This window comes from Erigeron canadensis, chromosome 8 (genome assembly GCF_010389155.1).
Source record: "Erigeron canadensis isolate Cc75 chromosome 8, C_canadensis_v1, whole genome shotgun sequence".
In the NCBI taxonomy this organism is placed as follows: domain Eukaryota; kingdom Viridiplantae; phylum Streptophyta; class Magnoliopsida; order Asterales; family Asteraceae; genus Erigeron; species Erigeron canadensis.
The window spans coordinates 37,812,241-37,830,081 of NC_057768.1; the positions used below are offsets into that span (position 1 = coordinate 37,812,241).

Below are 17,841 nucleotides of genomic sequence, written 5' to 3' on the forward strand. Positions count from 1 at the left end.
TACTGTTTGAAAAAAGAAAAAAAACAAAAACACGGACACTGTAATATTATTGAAAACCACCGACAATAAAGAAGGACAGTACAACAGATCTCATCACATTATAAACTCGCCCTGTCCAATTTCGGGTGCTTGGATGTGTTGTTTCCATTCACAATCACTATCTAAACCAACAACATAATAATAATAATAATAATAATAATAATAATAATAATAATAATAAAGAAGAAAAGAAGATGCGGTGGTGGTTGTTATTCGGCAGATCAAGGCGGAAAGCGGTGTCATTTCTATTCTTTTTAATCGCATCTGCCACTTTCACCGCTGTCGGAATCCTTTTTCTTACCCTTCGTTCACTTGATGATCCTTTCACACTCACTCAACAACATGTTACTACTACTTTTACTGACAATAATAAAACTCAAACTACAAAAGTCAAACCATGTGCCACCGTGGAAGAGATGGGTGATGGATATCGTGGTGGATTTATACACCAGAGTTTACGTGTTCGAGATTTAATAAGACGTCATTTTGATATTAATGGTAAGTATACTTTATGTTATACATAGATTTCATTTGTAGTAATTTTATACAAATTACCGCCCTTGAAAGTAATCATCTTACTCATAGCCTGGCTAGCTATAGAAAACAAGTAAACATCTTATATTAGTTTTATATCTGTCATAACTGTGTATTTAAGAAATTGAACATCAATGGGAAAATGTAAGATTAATGGGAAGAGTACTGCTACATTAGTAGTTGGATAATTAGAGAACTTTTTTTTTTAAAAAAAAAGGAAAAACAGGTTGGTGTTGGAGACATGGGAAATATCAAAATATGTGTACTAGTGGAATTTATCGGTTAGACGTTGGATGACCATCTGAACCGGACACTAGACGAGCTTACTTCGTGATGGGTCCAGGTTGTGGTTGTTGGAAAAATCAACTATTTGGAAGTAGTCGATCACATAGATTGAATGACCAAGGATTTAATTAATAGTGCATTATGAATACATGAGTATAGTATGATCAAATATAAATATATTTAGGAACGAAGTTGACACAATCCCTTATTCCGATGAAAAAAACCCTTCAGGTGATCATTTTCTGAAGTATATCAATAGCTATCACATGAAAGTTTGTAAGCAACTCTAGTCATGCTGACAAAAGATAATAAGTTTTGTAATATACAAAATGTAACATGTGATGTGGAAATCAAACTATTACATATTTAGTACTTGTAGCATGATCAAAACTTATCTATATACTGAAGAAGTTTAACATTTTCTTGCATATCTTTAGAAAACTGCATGAATTTTCTTGTATACACAATTTATATTTTTTTTGTATATCTTTTAGATGCCGAGATGACAATTTAAAGAAATCATTTTATTGTACATAATGTTTAGAAAATTACATGCATAGATAATTTATATATGCTGTTCTCTAAAACCAAGGGAATGAGATGACTAACTTCTGTTACAGGTGCTGCTAAAATTCGAAGTCTTCCACCAGAGGAGTTTTGCAGACAAAGTTTTGTGATCGCAAAAGCATCAGAGGCGGGTTTTGGAAACGAAATGTACAAGATTCTTACTGCAGCTGCATTGAGTGTAATGTTGAACCGGTCACTGATAATCGGACAAACCAGGCATATTGGTTCTATCTCTATCCATGCTATATATTTCCTTAAGCCCGTTTTTCAGTTGAATATAGAGCTCTTGCACCACTAAACAATATCAATATTCTTCGATGACTTTATTATTGTCTTCCTGGTCATTTGAATTAAACCAGTACTTATATTACATTGAAAGAATACATATTATCCAGTGGGACTGATAGATATAACTTGAGGTTTTGACATGATTTCCAACAATACTTTTACAGGGGAAAGTATCCTTTTGGGGAGTATATATCGTATACGAATTCTGCTTTCTCCCTAAACGAGGTCAAACATCTGTGGAGACAAAACGGATGTTTGACCACCTATGGCCGACATTTGGTTATGAGAATTGATGATTTTCAGAGGCCAATGAAGACAAACGTTCTGTGTAGCGATTGGAGGGAGTGGGAAGATCCTATAATATGGTAAATTACAATTACAATGCTACCATTCAGTTACTTTCTTGATTAATAAGTTTGTTGAATCAAAATCTAATCTAAGCACGTTGACAGGTTCCAGAACACTACAGATGCTGTGGCAGCTCAATTCTTTCTAAAGAATATTCACGTCAAGATGAGAAAGGCTGCTTCTGACCTCTTTGGGGAGCTCCAAACTCATCATAGGCCGAATGTTTTTGGGGAGTTACTGAGAATCCTTATATCTCCTACAGAAAAAGTTAAGCAGGCTGTAGATTCAGTTCTTGGTGGAAGGTCAGAACCGGATATTACATTGCACATGCGGATGCTTATGAACAGGTGCCTTGAATGCAGCTTTTAGACTCTATATGATACTAATTACTATAGAAGTGGCGATGTTGGCATTTACAAATGGGCCAATTTAGGTAGTGTTTTATCTCAAACTGGTCAAATAGTCATAAAACGAGGCTCAGCTTAGAGTGAAAAGGCCAAATGGGTTGAAGACTCGAAGGAATTAAAATTCTTCCAAATTTTTGTGTAATATATACGACATCCTAATCGTATATAATATTAATGTTTTGCCATCTTAATTAATGCACTAGCTAATTTTAGAAGATGGTGGAGTTCTTAGGGGCAGCTGACTCTAGTATGTCCCATTTGGACCTGGACAAGATATGACCTGCTTCAGTCTGAACCCATTTGACCCGTTACCCAACTCGCTCATCTTGCCACCTCAACTAGTAACAGTCAGTGCTTTGGTGGTCAGATCTTGATCTTTCCCTTCCTCGTGAAACTATAGTCCAGGCTTCTTGTTGACATCTTAAATCTGGTTTTCAGGTCTGTTAGGGCATTGCATGCAGCATTAGATTGTACAAAAAAAGTCTTGCAGAATGCGCAATTAGATTCCAAAGCTAGGTTGGTTGTAGTTTCAGACACCCCTTCATTGGTGGAGGACATGAAATCAAATTTCGATACATTTGCAGAGGTGATTACCCGGAGTTCCTTTCCTTTTTATATAGAGAACAGGACATTGTGATATAAGATCAAGGAAAAGAAAAGTACTATGGTTGTAATGAACTTCTAATAACTTGTAATTAAGTTATGGTTTTAACAGGTCATTCATTTCAACTATGAAAGCTATCAAGGAGAATTATCTGGGCAAAATGGAGTGCATAGTTTAGAATTTAGAACAAAAGATTGGGGACCAGCGCCCAGATGGGTTGCATTTGTCGACTTCTTTCTTGCATCACGTGCAAGACGGGCAGTTGTTTCTGGGGCCCACAGGCGTGTTGGAACGACCTACGTGCAGTTAATTGCAGCACTGGCTGCTGCAAATTCAGCCGGTAATTTTTCTTGCTTACCATCATATTGGGGATGGAAATTCCAACTCGCTTCTTCAAAAAAGGGTAAATATGGGCCGTGTTTCAACTCAAGTGGGTAAATAATTAATTTAGTTGGAAGAAAACCAGGTTGAATGGGTTGAAAGTCGCTCAAAGTCTAATATAATGTAAACAACCTCCTGAGAGGTATATTTAGAAACTTAAAAGATTAATGTAATATAGTTGCTTTTGTAATCATGATTATCAAATTGCATTTTTGATTAAAATAAACATAAGGTAGTCTTTAATTTTTTTGGGGCAACCCAACTTGGCCCGTTTTGACAGGTTGCAGAGGACCGCCTTCAATCTGATACTTAAACAGCCCACCAACCTATCTCGCCACCTCTTCTTTATATTGAAATCAGATACTTTCTGCTGCTAATGTTTGCTTATTGAAAATTTATGTAACAGAGAAAATTGGCGGCGATTCAGAATTTTCCTTTTTTAGTAGCTTCCAGAGTACATTAATTTCAGAAGGATTGAGTAATCAGGTAGGGTGGGGGCATGTTTGGAACCGATTTGCGGGTCCATTAAGTTGTGGAAACCAAACAAATCAATGTGCTTTCACACCATTACTACCTCACGCTTGGTGGGATGGTATGTGGCAATCACCTACCCTGAGGGACATCCACAGGATGGAAGCTTACGGTATTCGGTTATCAGGGTTAGGTACAATAGATGAGGATCAACTTCTTTCTTTTTGTACCTCAAGGAAAGAAGTTGGAAAATTCATCACACTAATATAAATAGTTTCGCGAGTGAGTAAAAACAAGAGATGCGATGTATTCAATTTTGAAGCACAACATAAATGTTTAATTCTTAATATCTCTACTATCAATTATTATGATGTTTATCTGTACTTGAAGTAACTAACAAGAAATAAATTTCAAACTTGACTTGATAAGCATTGTTATTTTAGAAGCTGAATTGTATAGATTTTATAATGGTAGTACATCCAATAATCATTCTATAATGTTCATTAAAACTTGAATTGCCATTAGTATTTTAGTATCTGACCACCATTAACATAAAGATTCTTGTGGTAGCATCAGAGTGAAAAGAAATCTCACTTATAGTCTTTTATGAAAAATTTGGTAAAAAGAAATATTTCGATGATGATGATCCAACATACTTTGATGCGGCATCTTTTGTACTTAGTAAATTTTTTTTGTATATTGCCATTTCAACAAGGAGAAATGTTATGTAAATTATGTCGTACTTATCTTAAGTAAAACAGGGAGGGATTATGTAAAATTCAATGGAAGGGTATGTAAAATTCAGAGGAAGCTATGTATGAGAAAGTTATGTAAAATTCAGAGGAAGACTATGTATGTTTATTAAATTCAAAAGTTTAATTTGTAATTTTTTTAAAGTGGCAGTATCTAAACTTATGTAAAGTTTGCAGTACGGATAATTTTCTCATTCAACAATAACATATATAAAACCAATAATATAACAAAACAAATATTATGACACGTCCAAAATATACGACAACCATACTTGACGCTTGCTTTCTTTAGATTAAATGTCCTATTTAAGTACACCAAAAGATTTGAACAAGTACTCCAAAATTGAAATTTACTCAGACTATCACACTTAACTTATTATTTAACCATTTTCATTTCTTTGACTCAATTTCTACCAAAACATACTTTGACCAATGACTTTGAGTCGTGGTTGGGGCCGAAAGTATAAAAGTATCTCTTTAACCTTTTGAATTTGGACAATTGGACACTTGCCATCCACGAGTGAGCCAAACGAAATCGTGGATGGTCTTTCAGGCCCCATCTACCACACCTTTCGATTTTATAACCTTTTCATATAGATCAACTCTGTATCGGAAAGATGTGCATCTCTCCTCGTGACAATCCGAGCAAACTCCACCAATCTCGCTGCTGTTGGTCGCCGAGTGTGTTATAAGAAAATGAAATCGAGAGAGAGAAATTGAAAATTATCATTTTTATTTCTTATTATTATCCACTAATACAATAATGCAGTATATATATATTTGAATAACTAGTTAACCGCCTCTAATATTTACAGAACTCGTCCCTTGACTTCCTAACTTGCTACTTTCTAACCAAAACTATATATTTACATGATATTGCATTGTATAAGACTTTTGCTTGTTGTGTTCTTCATCTTTGAGCTATATTTCCATGAAACAGAAGCATTTACTTTCGATATTCCTTCAGGTCTGTTGCATTTAGATGCATTGTATGCATCTTCATCCCCCCCACAAGTTGAGAGGTTGTAAGGATTACAACAACTCAACTTGGATAAGCAATTATAGTGCAGAGCTTTGGATAGTCCTTTGGTTAAGATGTCTGCAATCTGTGATTTTGAAGGGACAAATTGTGGTAGTATTTGACCAGCTTTGATCTTTTCTCGAACAAAATGACAGTCCAACTCAATGTGCTTTGTTCTTGCATGATGAACTGGGTTGGAGGCCAAAGCAATAGTAGAAGCATTATCACACAAGGCTAATATGGGAGTTGGAATAGAGACATGAAGATCTTTAAGGAGACAAGTAAGCCATGTGATTTCACAATTGCTGTCAGCCAGTGCATGATATTCTGCTTCAGTAGATGATCTGGAGACAACTGATTGTTTCTTAGATTGCCAAGAAATAAGGCTTGTACCCAGAAAAATGGCAAAGCCAGAAACAGATCTTCTGGACATTTGACAAGCTGCCCAATCACTATCACAAAAATTGAATAATTCAAGGCTGTTTAGTGTGGGAAAGAAGAGGCCCTGTCCTGGATTGAGTTTGATGTATTTGATTACCCTGATGAGAGCTAACATATGAGCATCAGTGGGGGAATGGGTAAATTGGCTTAAATGTTGTGCTGCAAAAGCCAAATCTGGTCTGGTAATGGTAAGGTAAATTAATTTTCCCACTAATGTTCTGTAGAGAGAGGAGTCTGGTAAAGGTGTTCCAGTTATGTGACTAAGTTTAACAGAGGGGTCCAGTGGTGTAGCTGCAGGTTTAAGATGAGTGATGTTGGCATGCTCAATTAGTTCAAAAGCATACTTCCTTTGGCTCATGGCAAGTCCACTGTTGTTTCTCAAAAATTCAATACCCAAATAATAGTGAAGTGGACCCAAAGCTTTTGATGCTGAATTGATTATGAAGTTTTCCTTTCATGGAGTCAATTAAAAGCTGGTTGGAACCACTGATAAGGATGTCATCTACATAGACTAGGAGTGCAATAAAATCAGTGTTGGAAGAGTATGTGAAAAGAGATGTATCAGCATAGCTTTGTTTGAAGCCAAGGTTTTGAAGGAAGGAGGTCAATTTGTTAAACCATTATCTATTAGCCTGTTTGAGCCCATAGAGAGATTTGGTTAATTTGCAGACTGGGTTTGGAGGAGAATCTTTGTAATATCCTTTGGGTAATGACATGTAAACCTCTTCATGGAGATCACCATGAAGAAAAGCATTATTGACATCTAGTTGTTCAAGTATCCAACCCTTCTGGATTGCAACAGCTAAAAGGGTTCTCACAGTGACCATTTTTGCAACTGGTGCAAATGTCTCTTTGTAATCAATGCCCTGCTGTTGTGTGAATCCCTGAGCTACAAGTCTGGCTTTGTATCTCTCAATATTGCCATCAGCATGATATTTAACTCTGTAAACCCATTTGCAGCCTATGGGTTGTTTACCAATTGGGAGAGGGAGAAGGGTCCATGTATTATTTAACAATGCCTTTATTTCGTGTGTCATTGCTTCAACCCACTTTGGATCTTTAGAAGCTTGGATATAGGTGGAGGGTTCTTTGTGTTTGTCAATTATGTTGACAAAGTGGAGAGAAGTGGAAGACAAATTAGAATAGTTGATGTAATTAGAGAGAGAGTATTTTGTGGAGGAGGGAATATTAGATTTAGGGAGTTGAAAAGAGTAGTCCAACAGTTTTGTGGATAGTTGTTTTGTCCTGTTTGATTGTCTTGGTGGTGGTGGTGGTGGTGGTGGTGATGGTGGGGGAGGTGGGGAAGTGGAAGGAGGAGAGGAGGAGGGAGATTTAGTAGAATCTGAAGTGTGAGAGATAGAGATGTCAGGGGTGGGAGTAATGGTAGAGGGGGGAATAATATTTGGATTAATGGGTGGAGGAAGATATATTGGAGTATAATGAGTGGTGGGAGAAAGGGTGGTGGATGAATTTGGTGAGTTGTGAAAGGGAAAGATGTGTTCATGAAAAGTGACATGTCTACTAACAAATGTGGTGTGAGTTTGGAGATTGTAGAGAAGGTAACCTTTCTGAGTTTGAGGATATCCAAGAAGAACAGAATGAATGGCCCAGGGTGCAAATTTATCAGAAGGATGTGTTGAAGCAAAACATTGGCAACCAATTGTTCTTAGATGGTCAATGAGTGGTGGTTCTTTGTAAATGAGTTCATAAGGTGTTTTGATATTGAGAACACTGCTGGGTAGTCTGTTGATGAGGTAGGTGGCAGTTAGAATTGAGTATCCCCATAGATGAATTGGAAAATTAGCTTGAAACTGAATTGCTCTTGCTAGGTCTAAAAGATGTCTATGTTTTCTTTCTACTCTAGCATTTTGTTGTGGTGTATATGGACAGGAGGTTTGATGAATAACACCTTGATTTTGAAAGAAGGTTGTGAGTTCAGAGTTTGTAAATTCAGTGCCATTGTCACTTCTTATTGTTTTGATTGTTGTTTTGAATTGATTTTGTACATATGAAAAGAACAATTTTAGAGTGGAAGTGACATGTGTTTTGGCAAGTAAAAGAAATACCCATGTGGCTCTAGAAAAATCATCAACTATTGTGAGGAAATATTTGCATTTATTCATAGTTGGATGTTTATATGGACCCCAAACATCAGTATAAATCAATTCAAACAAAGTAGAAGCATGAGAATGACTAATATCAAAAGGTAAATGATGTTGTTTGGACAAAGGACAAATAGTACAATTATTGACATCAATACTTTGAATGGAAGTGGAAATACTTGGAATCTTCTTCAAGACATGGAAAGATGGATGACCAAGTCTTGAATGCCAGAGATGAGAGATGGAGTTGTTGGTAGACATGGTGGTATTGCACAATGATGTTGTAGGAGTGTAGATGTAAAGCCCATGTAGAATGGATCCAAGAAGAATCATCTCATCATGGGCCTGCAAGTAGCAATTATCAGAAGTAAAGAGAAGATTGCATTTAGTGGATTTGGTTAATTTCCTTACAAAAATTAGATTGTAGGCAAATTGTGGAATATAAAAGACATTATGGAGAATTAAATTTGGTTGAAGTTCAACAGTGCCTATTTGAGTGACAAGAACATGTTGGCCATTAGGAAGACCAATAGAGATGGGTGTTGGACAGGTGTAGATTTGTTTAAATTTGGCTAAGGTGTTGCAAATGTGGTCAGTGGCACCACTGTCATGTATCCAAGCATCTTTAAGATCATAAGCACAAGTAGCAATAACACAATGATAAATGCATGCAGAGATAAAAGAGTACATGAGATCAGAGATAGAATCTGGATTACGTTGTGCAGTGTTCTGCATCATAAGCATGAGTTGGTTTAGTTGATTTTGTAGTTGGTCCATTCTGCAATGCATTGAAGAGTCATCTTGGTTGACAGATGGTGAACTTTCAGAGAGAGGTGTATCATGAGTAACTGCTGCAACTGTTGAGTTTGCAGGTGACCTTCCTTTGTGAGCTGATAGTGGTGTTTTAAATTTCCCATAGAGAGGATGACCAGGGGGATAACTAACCAATTGGTAACATTCTTCTTTTGTATGACCTTCTTTGTAGCATTGACCACAATATACACCTTTCTTGAATGGACTTTTCTTTTCAAATGTTTTGGCAGGATAGGGAGGTCTTGGTTTGAATTGGTTGAACTGTGATCCTGAGGATGGTTTGTAAGTAGAGTATGGTGGTGTATGGGTAGAGAGGGCAGTTGGTATGGCAGATGGTTTAGGCAGAATGCCTTCCCTTTGTTTTTCTTCTTGTCTAAGCATGCCATAAGCTTTGGCAGTGTTTGGGAGTGGTTGTTGCAGTAAAATTTGTCCCCTAATATTGGCATAACACTCATCTAATCCCATAAGAAATTGAATTAACCTTTTCCTTTGTTCCCTCTCACCATTTTGTTTGCCATTTTCACAAGTGCAATTACAAGTGCAAGCATGTGGTGTCTCAAGTGCATCTATCTCATCCCAAAAACCTTTCAATTTATGATAATAGACTTCTATACTTGTGTTTTCTTGTTTGAGTTGAGTCATGTCAACAGTGAGTTGATAAATCCTATGTCCATTTAATTGTGCATAGTGTTCATTCAGCTCATTCCAAAGTGCAGAAGCAGAGTTAACAAAACTGAGATTATTACCAATAGATTCAGAAACTGTGTTGAGGATCCAAGAAATTACCATATCATTAGTGCGATCCCACAGTGGTTTGAGAGATGATGTTGCCTCTGGTTCTTTGTATTCTCCATTAACAATTTTCAGTTTATTCTTTGCACTGAGAGCAATCAACATAGATCTTTTCCAACTGCTGAAATTATCCGAACCAGTTAATTTCTTTGAGATCAAGACTAACCCTGGATGATCATTTTGATGAAGATACAATGGATGATGACCTGATTCCACATTGTCAGTGATGGTTGTGGTTGTAGAACTAGTAGTCTCAGGCATTTTGACAGATTAATTGCAGAAATTAGGGTTTCAAGAAAAATTAGGGTTTCAAATTTGGGGAAAATCGATCAATTTGCAGGAAGCACAAAATTGAGATAAAGGAAGTTGATTATTTTGAGATTGAAAGAGTTTTCTAGTGTTGAATTCACTAGAAATGATTGAATGAAGAAGAAATTTTATCAGAATTTGATGAAGAAAGGATGAGCAGGATTTTAGGATTTTGAATGTGAGTGTACAATGATTTTCAATCGGCCAGAATCTATGGCAATTCCGATGAAATTCCGTCAATTTGATGCCTGAATCAGTGGCGGTTATGGATCATTGCTCTGATACCATATAAGAAAATGAAATCGAGAGAGAGAAATTGGAAATTATCATTTTTATTTCTTATTATTATCCACTAATACAATAATGCAGTATATATACATTTGAATAATTAGTTAACCGCCTCTAATATTTACAGAACTCGTCCCTTGACTTTCTAACTTGCTACTTTCTAACCAAAACTATATATTTACATGATATTGCATTGTATAAGACTTTTGCTTGTTGTGTTCTTCATCTTTGAGCTATATTTCCATGAAACAGAAGCATTTACTTTCGATATTCATTCAGGTCTGTTGCATTTAGATGCATTGTATGCATCTTCATGTGTCCTCACACGCCGACAAAAGTTGCGGCATACGCCCATGACGGTTCGCTAACATCGTGGGCTCATGGCTACTGGCAAGGCGCATGGAGATCTTTTGTTCCACGACTAACGACAACAAAGTTGGTGGTTTTTTGTCAGAATTTCACGAGGAAAACAACGAATTGAATGGTATTATAACGATTTGAGAAAACAACACTTTACATGTTTGTTTTCTCTTGGCATCCGCAAAAGAGGGCACAACTTCATGTCGTGTACCAAAGAATGATTTTATTAAAAACCATTATCAAAACACTAAATTGGTAACACATATTTGTATATATATAAGAAAATAATACGTATGATTTTTGTGATTTCCTATCTGTAAAATATTAGCACATACGTAACTTTCATTGTTTCTTACGTGGATGTCGATAATTAACTCATTACACAAATCTCATTAACTTTACCATTTTGTTCTATTGAAAGAAACAAACATCAATTTCAATCTTCTTCGATAAATTACATACTTTCCCGTCCAAACTCTAAAAACACAACATCTGACGTGTCCGCTATCTTCACGCCACTATCACTTTTTATCGATTAATTTTCACTATTTATATCCTGTAAAGCACAAATATTATATACACATACTACTGGTATACATACAGGAAAATACATCATATATCCCACACACACACAGTCACACATACACCAACATTTCACACACACACTCTCAAAACCCCCTTTTTCCCTTTTTCATCAAAATCTCTCATGGCTTGTCGGCCAATCAAACCCTAAAATCTCACATTCGCCGGAAAATCTCACTCTTTCCACGTTTCCTCCCTATCGCCACTGTAATTTATTATCATTATTATTATCACTAGTCGGAATTAGTGATATATCTCCTTTATTATTATTATTATTATTATTATTTTATATATATATATCTCCAACACATACATAGTGTATATTTTGTGGCTATAGTTAAGATCTCAGAGTTCAGATTTGTGAAAAAGCATGTACGTGGTCCCACCACCTAAGCATTCGGATCCTTTATCCGGATCCAATAATGGCCCGGATAACTTGAGAATTTATCAGACATGGAAAGGAAGCAATGTATGCATTTTTTATTTCTATTATTTTTAAAGTTTACTTCTGGTTAGGTGATTAAAATATTTATTAATTTGTATCTTTTAAACTTTACTGATGTGATAGTGTATTTATTGACACTTATTGGATTTATATATCTATGTGAAATTAAGCTCTTTGTGTGTGTGTGTATATATGTATATATAGGTACCTAACAGACTTATACTTTAATATTGTTTATATTGCAATGCAGATATTTTTCCTGCAGGGAAGGTTTGTGTTTGGGCCAGATGTAAGGTCACTAGTGCTGACTATATTTCTAGTTGTAGCGCCTGTTTCGGTATTTTGTGTTTTCGTAGCGAGCAAACTCATGTATGAATTTGAAGACCATTGGGGGATATCCGTTATGGTTGTGGCTATTATATTCACAATTCATGTGAGTCTATCTTTTTTCTTTGTTGCTAAATACGTTTTACTGAGATTTAACCAAATATGTGATATGTTCGTGTGTCTCTTGGGCAAACGTTTTACTGTACTAGGTATTTTGTGCAGCATAAGCATTTTTACATGATAGTTCATGCATATTGAATATTGTCCAACTTTTTATGAATTCTCTGATATGTGTAAATGCTACAGAGCTAACTTATTTTGGAGCTTTCCATTAGACGTAAATAGTTTTATAGATGTATTATACAGTTTATGATCTTGATTCATAAATTCTGCTATCCTTTTGATGTTATTTGGATGTTTAGTTAAATTGCATTGCAGATGTCTCTGGTAAGCAGGGCACCAAATGCTGCTTTTGCCTTTTTTTTCACAATTTCACCCACTGATGGCTATTGAGAAAGTCTGTAAAGTAGGGATCTTGGAGTTCAATTTACATCTGCTGACAAGACATATAAGAGCAATGTAATTTTAGAAGAAAGTCATATAGGTAGAAGAATGTTTAAGATGTAATTTGTATGCTTGAAGTACACTCGTATGATGGGGTTTTTTTTATGCATAGTGAGAGGAGTCTGTTCTTCCTTGCTTCTCTATACATAATGAGTTATATCACTCTCATAGGTCATAACATTGTAGGTGCTGTCCATACTTCTATAATATAGTTGCCCCCCATGTTGATTGTGAGTACAGATGATAAACAGGTGGGTTGGGTGGGAGTTAAACGGTTACTGTTTAAGTACGGATCAATTATGTTTGGTTTGGGTTGATCAACCAACTTGTTTTGTTGCATTGTTTTGTAAGCAGGGCACCAAATGCTGCTTTTGCCTCTTTTTTTTCTTCACAATTTCACCCACTGATGGCTATTGAGAAAGTCTGTAAAGTAGGGATCTTGGAGTTCACTTTACATCTGGTGACAAGACATATAAGAGCAATGTAATTTTATAAGAAAGTCATGTAGAAAGAAGAATGTTTAAGAAGATGTAATTAGTATGTTTGAAGAAGTACACTCATATGATGGCTTTTTGGATGCATATTGAGAGGAGTCTGTTTTTTGGTGCATCTCTATACATTATGAGTTATATACTCCCATAGGCCATAACAATTGTAGGTGATATCTAAACTTCTATAATTTAGATGCCCCTGTGCTGATTGTGAGTAGAGATAAGAAACATGTGGGTCAGGTGTTAGTTAGAAGGGTTACTGTAAGTGCGGTTTGTTCGATTACGACTGATTCAGGTGGAACAACCAACTTGTTTTGTTGCATTGTTTTTAATGTATAAATACTTTCTGTATTACATATGGTTATAAAAAAAGTATTTTTAAACTAGTAATCTAGTTTTCTTTTTCTATATTATAAATACGATCTATAGCCATATAGGAGACTTAAAGCATTTGAGTACACTGTAGGTGAATGGGATCACCCTTTCCATATATAACTATTTTTTTTTTTTCTGTTTTGTCTGTTTGACCATCATAGTAATTTACTAATGTACCACCTGAATTCACTTGTTTTCGTATGATCAAGGACTTAATTCTGAATTTCTGACAGTCATCCTGATATACCTTTTTTAAGGTTTCCCTTTGACATGTAGAACTTGTCATCAGATATTAAGCTGCAGAGAAATCCCATGTTATTTTGCCAATGCTGTATCACCAACCCTTGTTCAATAGTTGCACATCATTCTCAAATCAGCTTCTATTTTTGGATGTACATCATTCTCAAATCAGCTCCTATTTTTGGATGTTCAATAGTTGTACATCATTCTCAATAGTTCCAAGTTTGAATCAATTAGTGAATTTAGTCTAATGATAACAAGATATAGTAAGCCTTTCACATTTCTTATTGGTGTACTTGTATGACAGCCATTGATATTTGATAACTGTTAGTTTGGTCGCAAAATGGTATGGGAAGTTATTGATTCAAATTTGATGATATATCTTCCTTATGTCGGTTGGTTATTAGCTACAATGGAGAAAAATATCAGCTTTATAACATACTAGCTAGCTTGCATGAAAATGAATTACATAATATTAGGAATTTGTATCACTTTGTTCTGCAATTCATCATTTGCAAGCTCATTTAGTAAGCCATTCACTTAATTGTTTTTGTAATGCTTAGTTTTTTTTTTTTTGTCATTGTTGATTCATTCATGTAATTTTATCTGTCATTTGTGTAATATTAGTATAATTACATAATTTTTTATTGTAAATCAATACTAAGCGCGGAAACATGAATATCACAGGTTTTAGTACTTCTATTATTAACCTCTGGAAGGGATCCTGGTATCATTCCACGTAACGCACATCCCCCGGAACCAGAAAACTTTGATGGAAATACTGAAGGTAATGCCCAAACCCCGCAATTGCGGCTGCCTCGTATTAAAGAAGTTGAAGTTAATGGCGTAACCGTGAAGATCAAATATTGTGATACCTGCATGCTTTATAGACCTCCCCGCTGCTCACACTGTTCTATTTGCAATAATTGCGTCGAACGATTTGATCACCATTGCCCTTGGGTTGGGCAATGTATAGGTCTGGTAAGAGGCTTTTTTTTTCCTGATTCTCTCCCACTTAACTTGTCCCATTTTATCTGAAAAAATGACTTTTATTCTAACTGAATTTCAATTTTAAGAACTAAACTGTGTATGTTATATTACTCTCTTATTAATATTGCATACTTTTGTTTATAACTTTTGGGGGTTACACCTATTCTTGCATATGGTAAGTTTTAATCTATCTGATATTTCACTATTGTGGCTGCAGAGAAATTATCGATATTTCTTCATGTTTGTGTTCTCCACGACCCTACTTTGTATATACGTTTTTAGTTTCTGCTGGATCTACATAAAGAGGATCATGGATACAGAGGACATAACATTGTGGAAAGCAATGATCAAGACTCCTGCATCCATTGTGTTGATTGTCTACACCTTCATATCAGTGTGGTTCGTGGGTGGCCTAACTGCCTTTCATTTATATCTTATCAGCACAAATCAGGTGCTCATTTATTTTCTTTGTTTCGTTACCTGTTAAAAAATTAATTATTGTATGGTATTCATCTTTAATAGTTACAACGAAACATAAATGCGACTTTTTCAAGCCATTTACTCTTATGAATGGGTTGATTTAGGTTATGTTTTCTTTTATGAGTAGGATGGAAAGAAAAAAAAAACCGAAAATAAAATGGGTAAAAAATTGCCTACAGTGTGCTTTTAGAAAATATCCCAGGTCATTTAATTCGACCACCCACTTATTTTGAAATCATATATGAAAAATAGAAGTATAAAACCTTGTTATATTTATTGTAAGTTAACACTTTTTGGACCGGAAGACCGAAAAAGTGTTTTTTGGGTCAACTAAACCAGACCCAACCCATATTGGCATTACCCAACCCACTCATATTTCTAGCTAAACTCTCATTCGTGTGTTATCTTTGCAGACTACATATGAGAATTTCAGATATAGGTATGACAGGCGAGCCAATCCCTATAACAAAGGAGTCATGCAGAATTTTGGTGAGATATTTTGCACGGAAGTCCCTGAATCAAAGAACAAGTTTAGGGAATTTGTGCCAAAAGAACCAGGGATCGGAAGTCGGTCTGTTGGTGGTGGGTTTGTGAGTCCAAACATGGGAAAGGCAGTCGAGGACATTGAAATGGGAAGGAAGGCGGTTTGGGGTGATAGTGGGGCGGGATTAGATCACCGTGAAGGACAACTGAGTGATAATGAAGGATTGACCATTAAAGAAGCTGGAATAGGTGAAATGTCACCAGAGATAAGAACAACAGTGGATGAAGGGGACCGTGCTAATATTATGCATGCAAGACGATCAAGTTGGGGTAGGAAAAGTGGGAGCTGGGACATGTCACCTGAAGTTCTTGCTTTAGCTTCAAGAATGGGTGGGGGTGGTGGTGGTGGTGGTAGTAGCAGTGGTGCAGCAAGCTCACGGCTTACAGAATCTAAGTCATGATAGACTGAATTTAACACACTGGTAGATAGGAGTTTGGTTGCTGGTGATTATGGAGGTGTGCGAGTATGAGTTTTACCGGGATGTTGGTGTTTGGGTTGATTATGTGTCGGTCGCCCTGTTGTGGTGTGATTTTATAAGACCGCTTTCTTCATTGCCGGATAATCTGTAAAATTAGTTGGTGCTATTCGGTTTTACTGTGTATGCATGATCCGAATTCCTTCACAAGATCCTCTACTGTTGTCATTTGTTATTGTGCAACTTTATTCTAGGGATGTTGTCTGGTTGGCTTTGTAGTCTGTACATTATTTGCATTAAAACTCTGGAGTTGAATTGATTGCTTATTTTGACGAGTCTTAGAGGCTAAGTCGGCCTTACTATAGTAATAGCCAAGTCTTGTGAGATTTCTATGATTTCCCTGTTCTATGCTCAATCGATCTGTAGATTTCTCTATTACTCCATTACAGTCGGATTGTTTTTTTTGTTTTGTTTTGTTATGTGTGTCAAAATAGGCAAAGCTAAGCTGTGTATTTTATTTTTTGTTCCATTTTTTTAAATTAAATTATAGATAGCTTACGTGTTATCCAAAAGCTATATTCTTAATAATAAATTAATAATCTGATTTCCCAATATGGTCCTTCCAAAAACTATGAGGTTGTATTTCATCGTCCTTCTTCCAATATCCTATCAAGTAATCTTTTCCGGTCAAATTTGTTTGGTCTTAGTTATTGAAACATATCATGCTTTTCCAGAAGTGTATGTTTAAAAGAGAAGCAACAATTTTGATGGCATATGTCAAGTACACTATAGCTCTCTTTGACATTTGAGTTTTCTAGATTGATTTAAAGTTGTCCATTGATGATTGTTGTTTGACTATTCTCTTCGCTTTGTAATTACAGAAGTTTATTGCAGTTAAGAAACTCAATATTATTCATTAAAGGAATCAAATCTTAGGATGATGCTACAAGACCTTTAACCAACGAAAAAGGAATAGAATGAAGTGTATAAATTAAAGGTCTTCAAGAAAAAAAAAAAGAAAATAAAATAAAATTAAAGGTCTTAAAATCTTTCAAGAAAAACTACATAATATTAATTGCTTGTATTATAAGTTTTGGCTCTCGTAATTTCAATAATGATATATAGTTGGCTCATCGAGGCTTTCGATCTCAAACTATCTATAACCTTTTGACATTAAAAAAAAACAACTTTTTTCCTTCTGAATGGTCACATTGTGAATAAACTAAGGATACAAGCACTATACTATATGGATGTATTTGGTGCGAAGTTTGTAGGAGCTTAAATTTATGTTTTTTTATGAGATCAGGTTCATTGTTCATAAGTTTTATAAGACAACCAATTTTTTAACTCCGTAATAGTTTATGGTTTTCATATAAGCTCTAAAATCGTAAACTACTTGAAGTAGATGCTAGAAGCTATGTTGCACGGGAACTAGTACGAGAACGAGAAAAGGGTACGGGTACAGGAACGGGAAACGACAAAACTTAAAAAATCAAGAAACGGGTACGGAAATAAATACATATATATATATATTATAGAAACGGATGTATTTCTCACTCAAAAACGTCCCAAAAAATAGAAACGGT

The 17,841-nt window shown here is 35.5% G+C and overlaps 2 protein-coding genes and 1 long non-coding RNA gene across 3 annotated transcripts; all 3 read left to right on the forward strand.

Moving 5' to 3' along the window:
- The first annotated feature begins 119 nt into the window (after positions 1-119).
- Positions 120-4,349, forward strand: LOC122578153. Its single transcript, XM_043750049.1, has 7 exons — positions 120-537; positions 1,479-1,641; positions 1,878-2,078; positions 2,166-2,408; positions 2,907-3,054; positions 3,184-3,412; positions 3,860-4,349. The coding sequence occupies exons 1-7, from the start codon at positions 234-236 to the stop codon at positions 4,192-4,194; spliced, it is 1,623 nt and encodes a 540-aa protein (XP_043605984.1). The 5' UTR covers positions 120-233; the 3' UTR covers positions 4,195-4,349.
- Positions 4,350-11,366: 7,017 nt separating this feature from the next.
- LOC122611379 (probable protein S-acyltransferase 7) lies at positions 11,367-16,729 on the forward strand. Its single transcript, XM_043749905.1, has 5 exons — positions 11,367-11,853; positions 12,080-12,262; positions 14,514-14,807; positions 15,034-15,267; positions 15,710-16,729. Exons 1-5 carry the CDS (start codon positions 11,755-11,757, stop codon positions 16,238-16,240), a joined length of 1,341 nt encoding a protein of 446 aa, XP_043605840.1. The 5' UTR covers positions 11,367-11,754; the 3' UTR covers positions 16,241-16,729.
- On the forward strand, positions 12,747-13,567 carry LOC122578043. The gene is made up of 3 exons (XR_006320471.1): positions 12,747-12,760; positions 12,907-12,971; positions 13,075-13,567. It is a non-coding gene; the product is annotated as an uncharacterized LOC122578043 (long non-coding RNA).
- Positions 16,730-17,841: the final 1,112 nt, after the last annotated feature.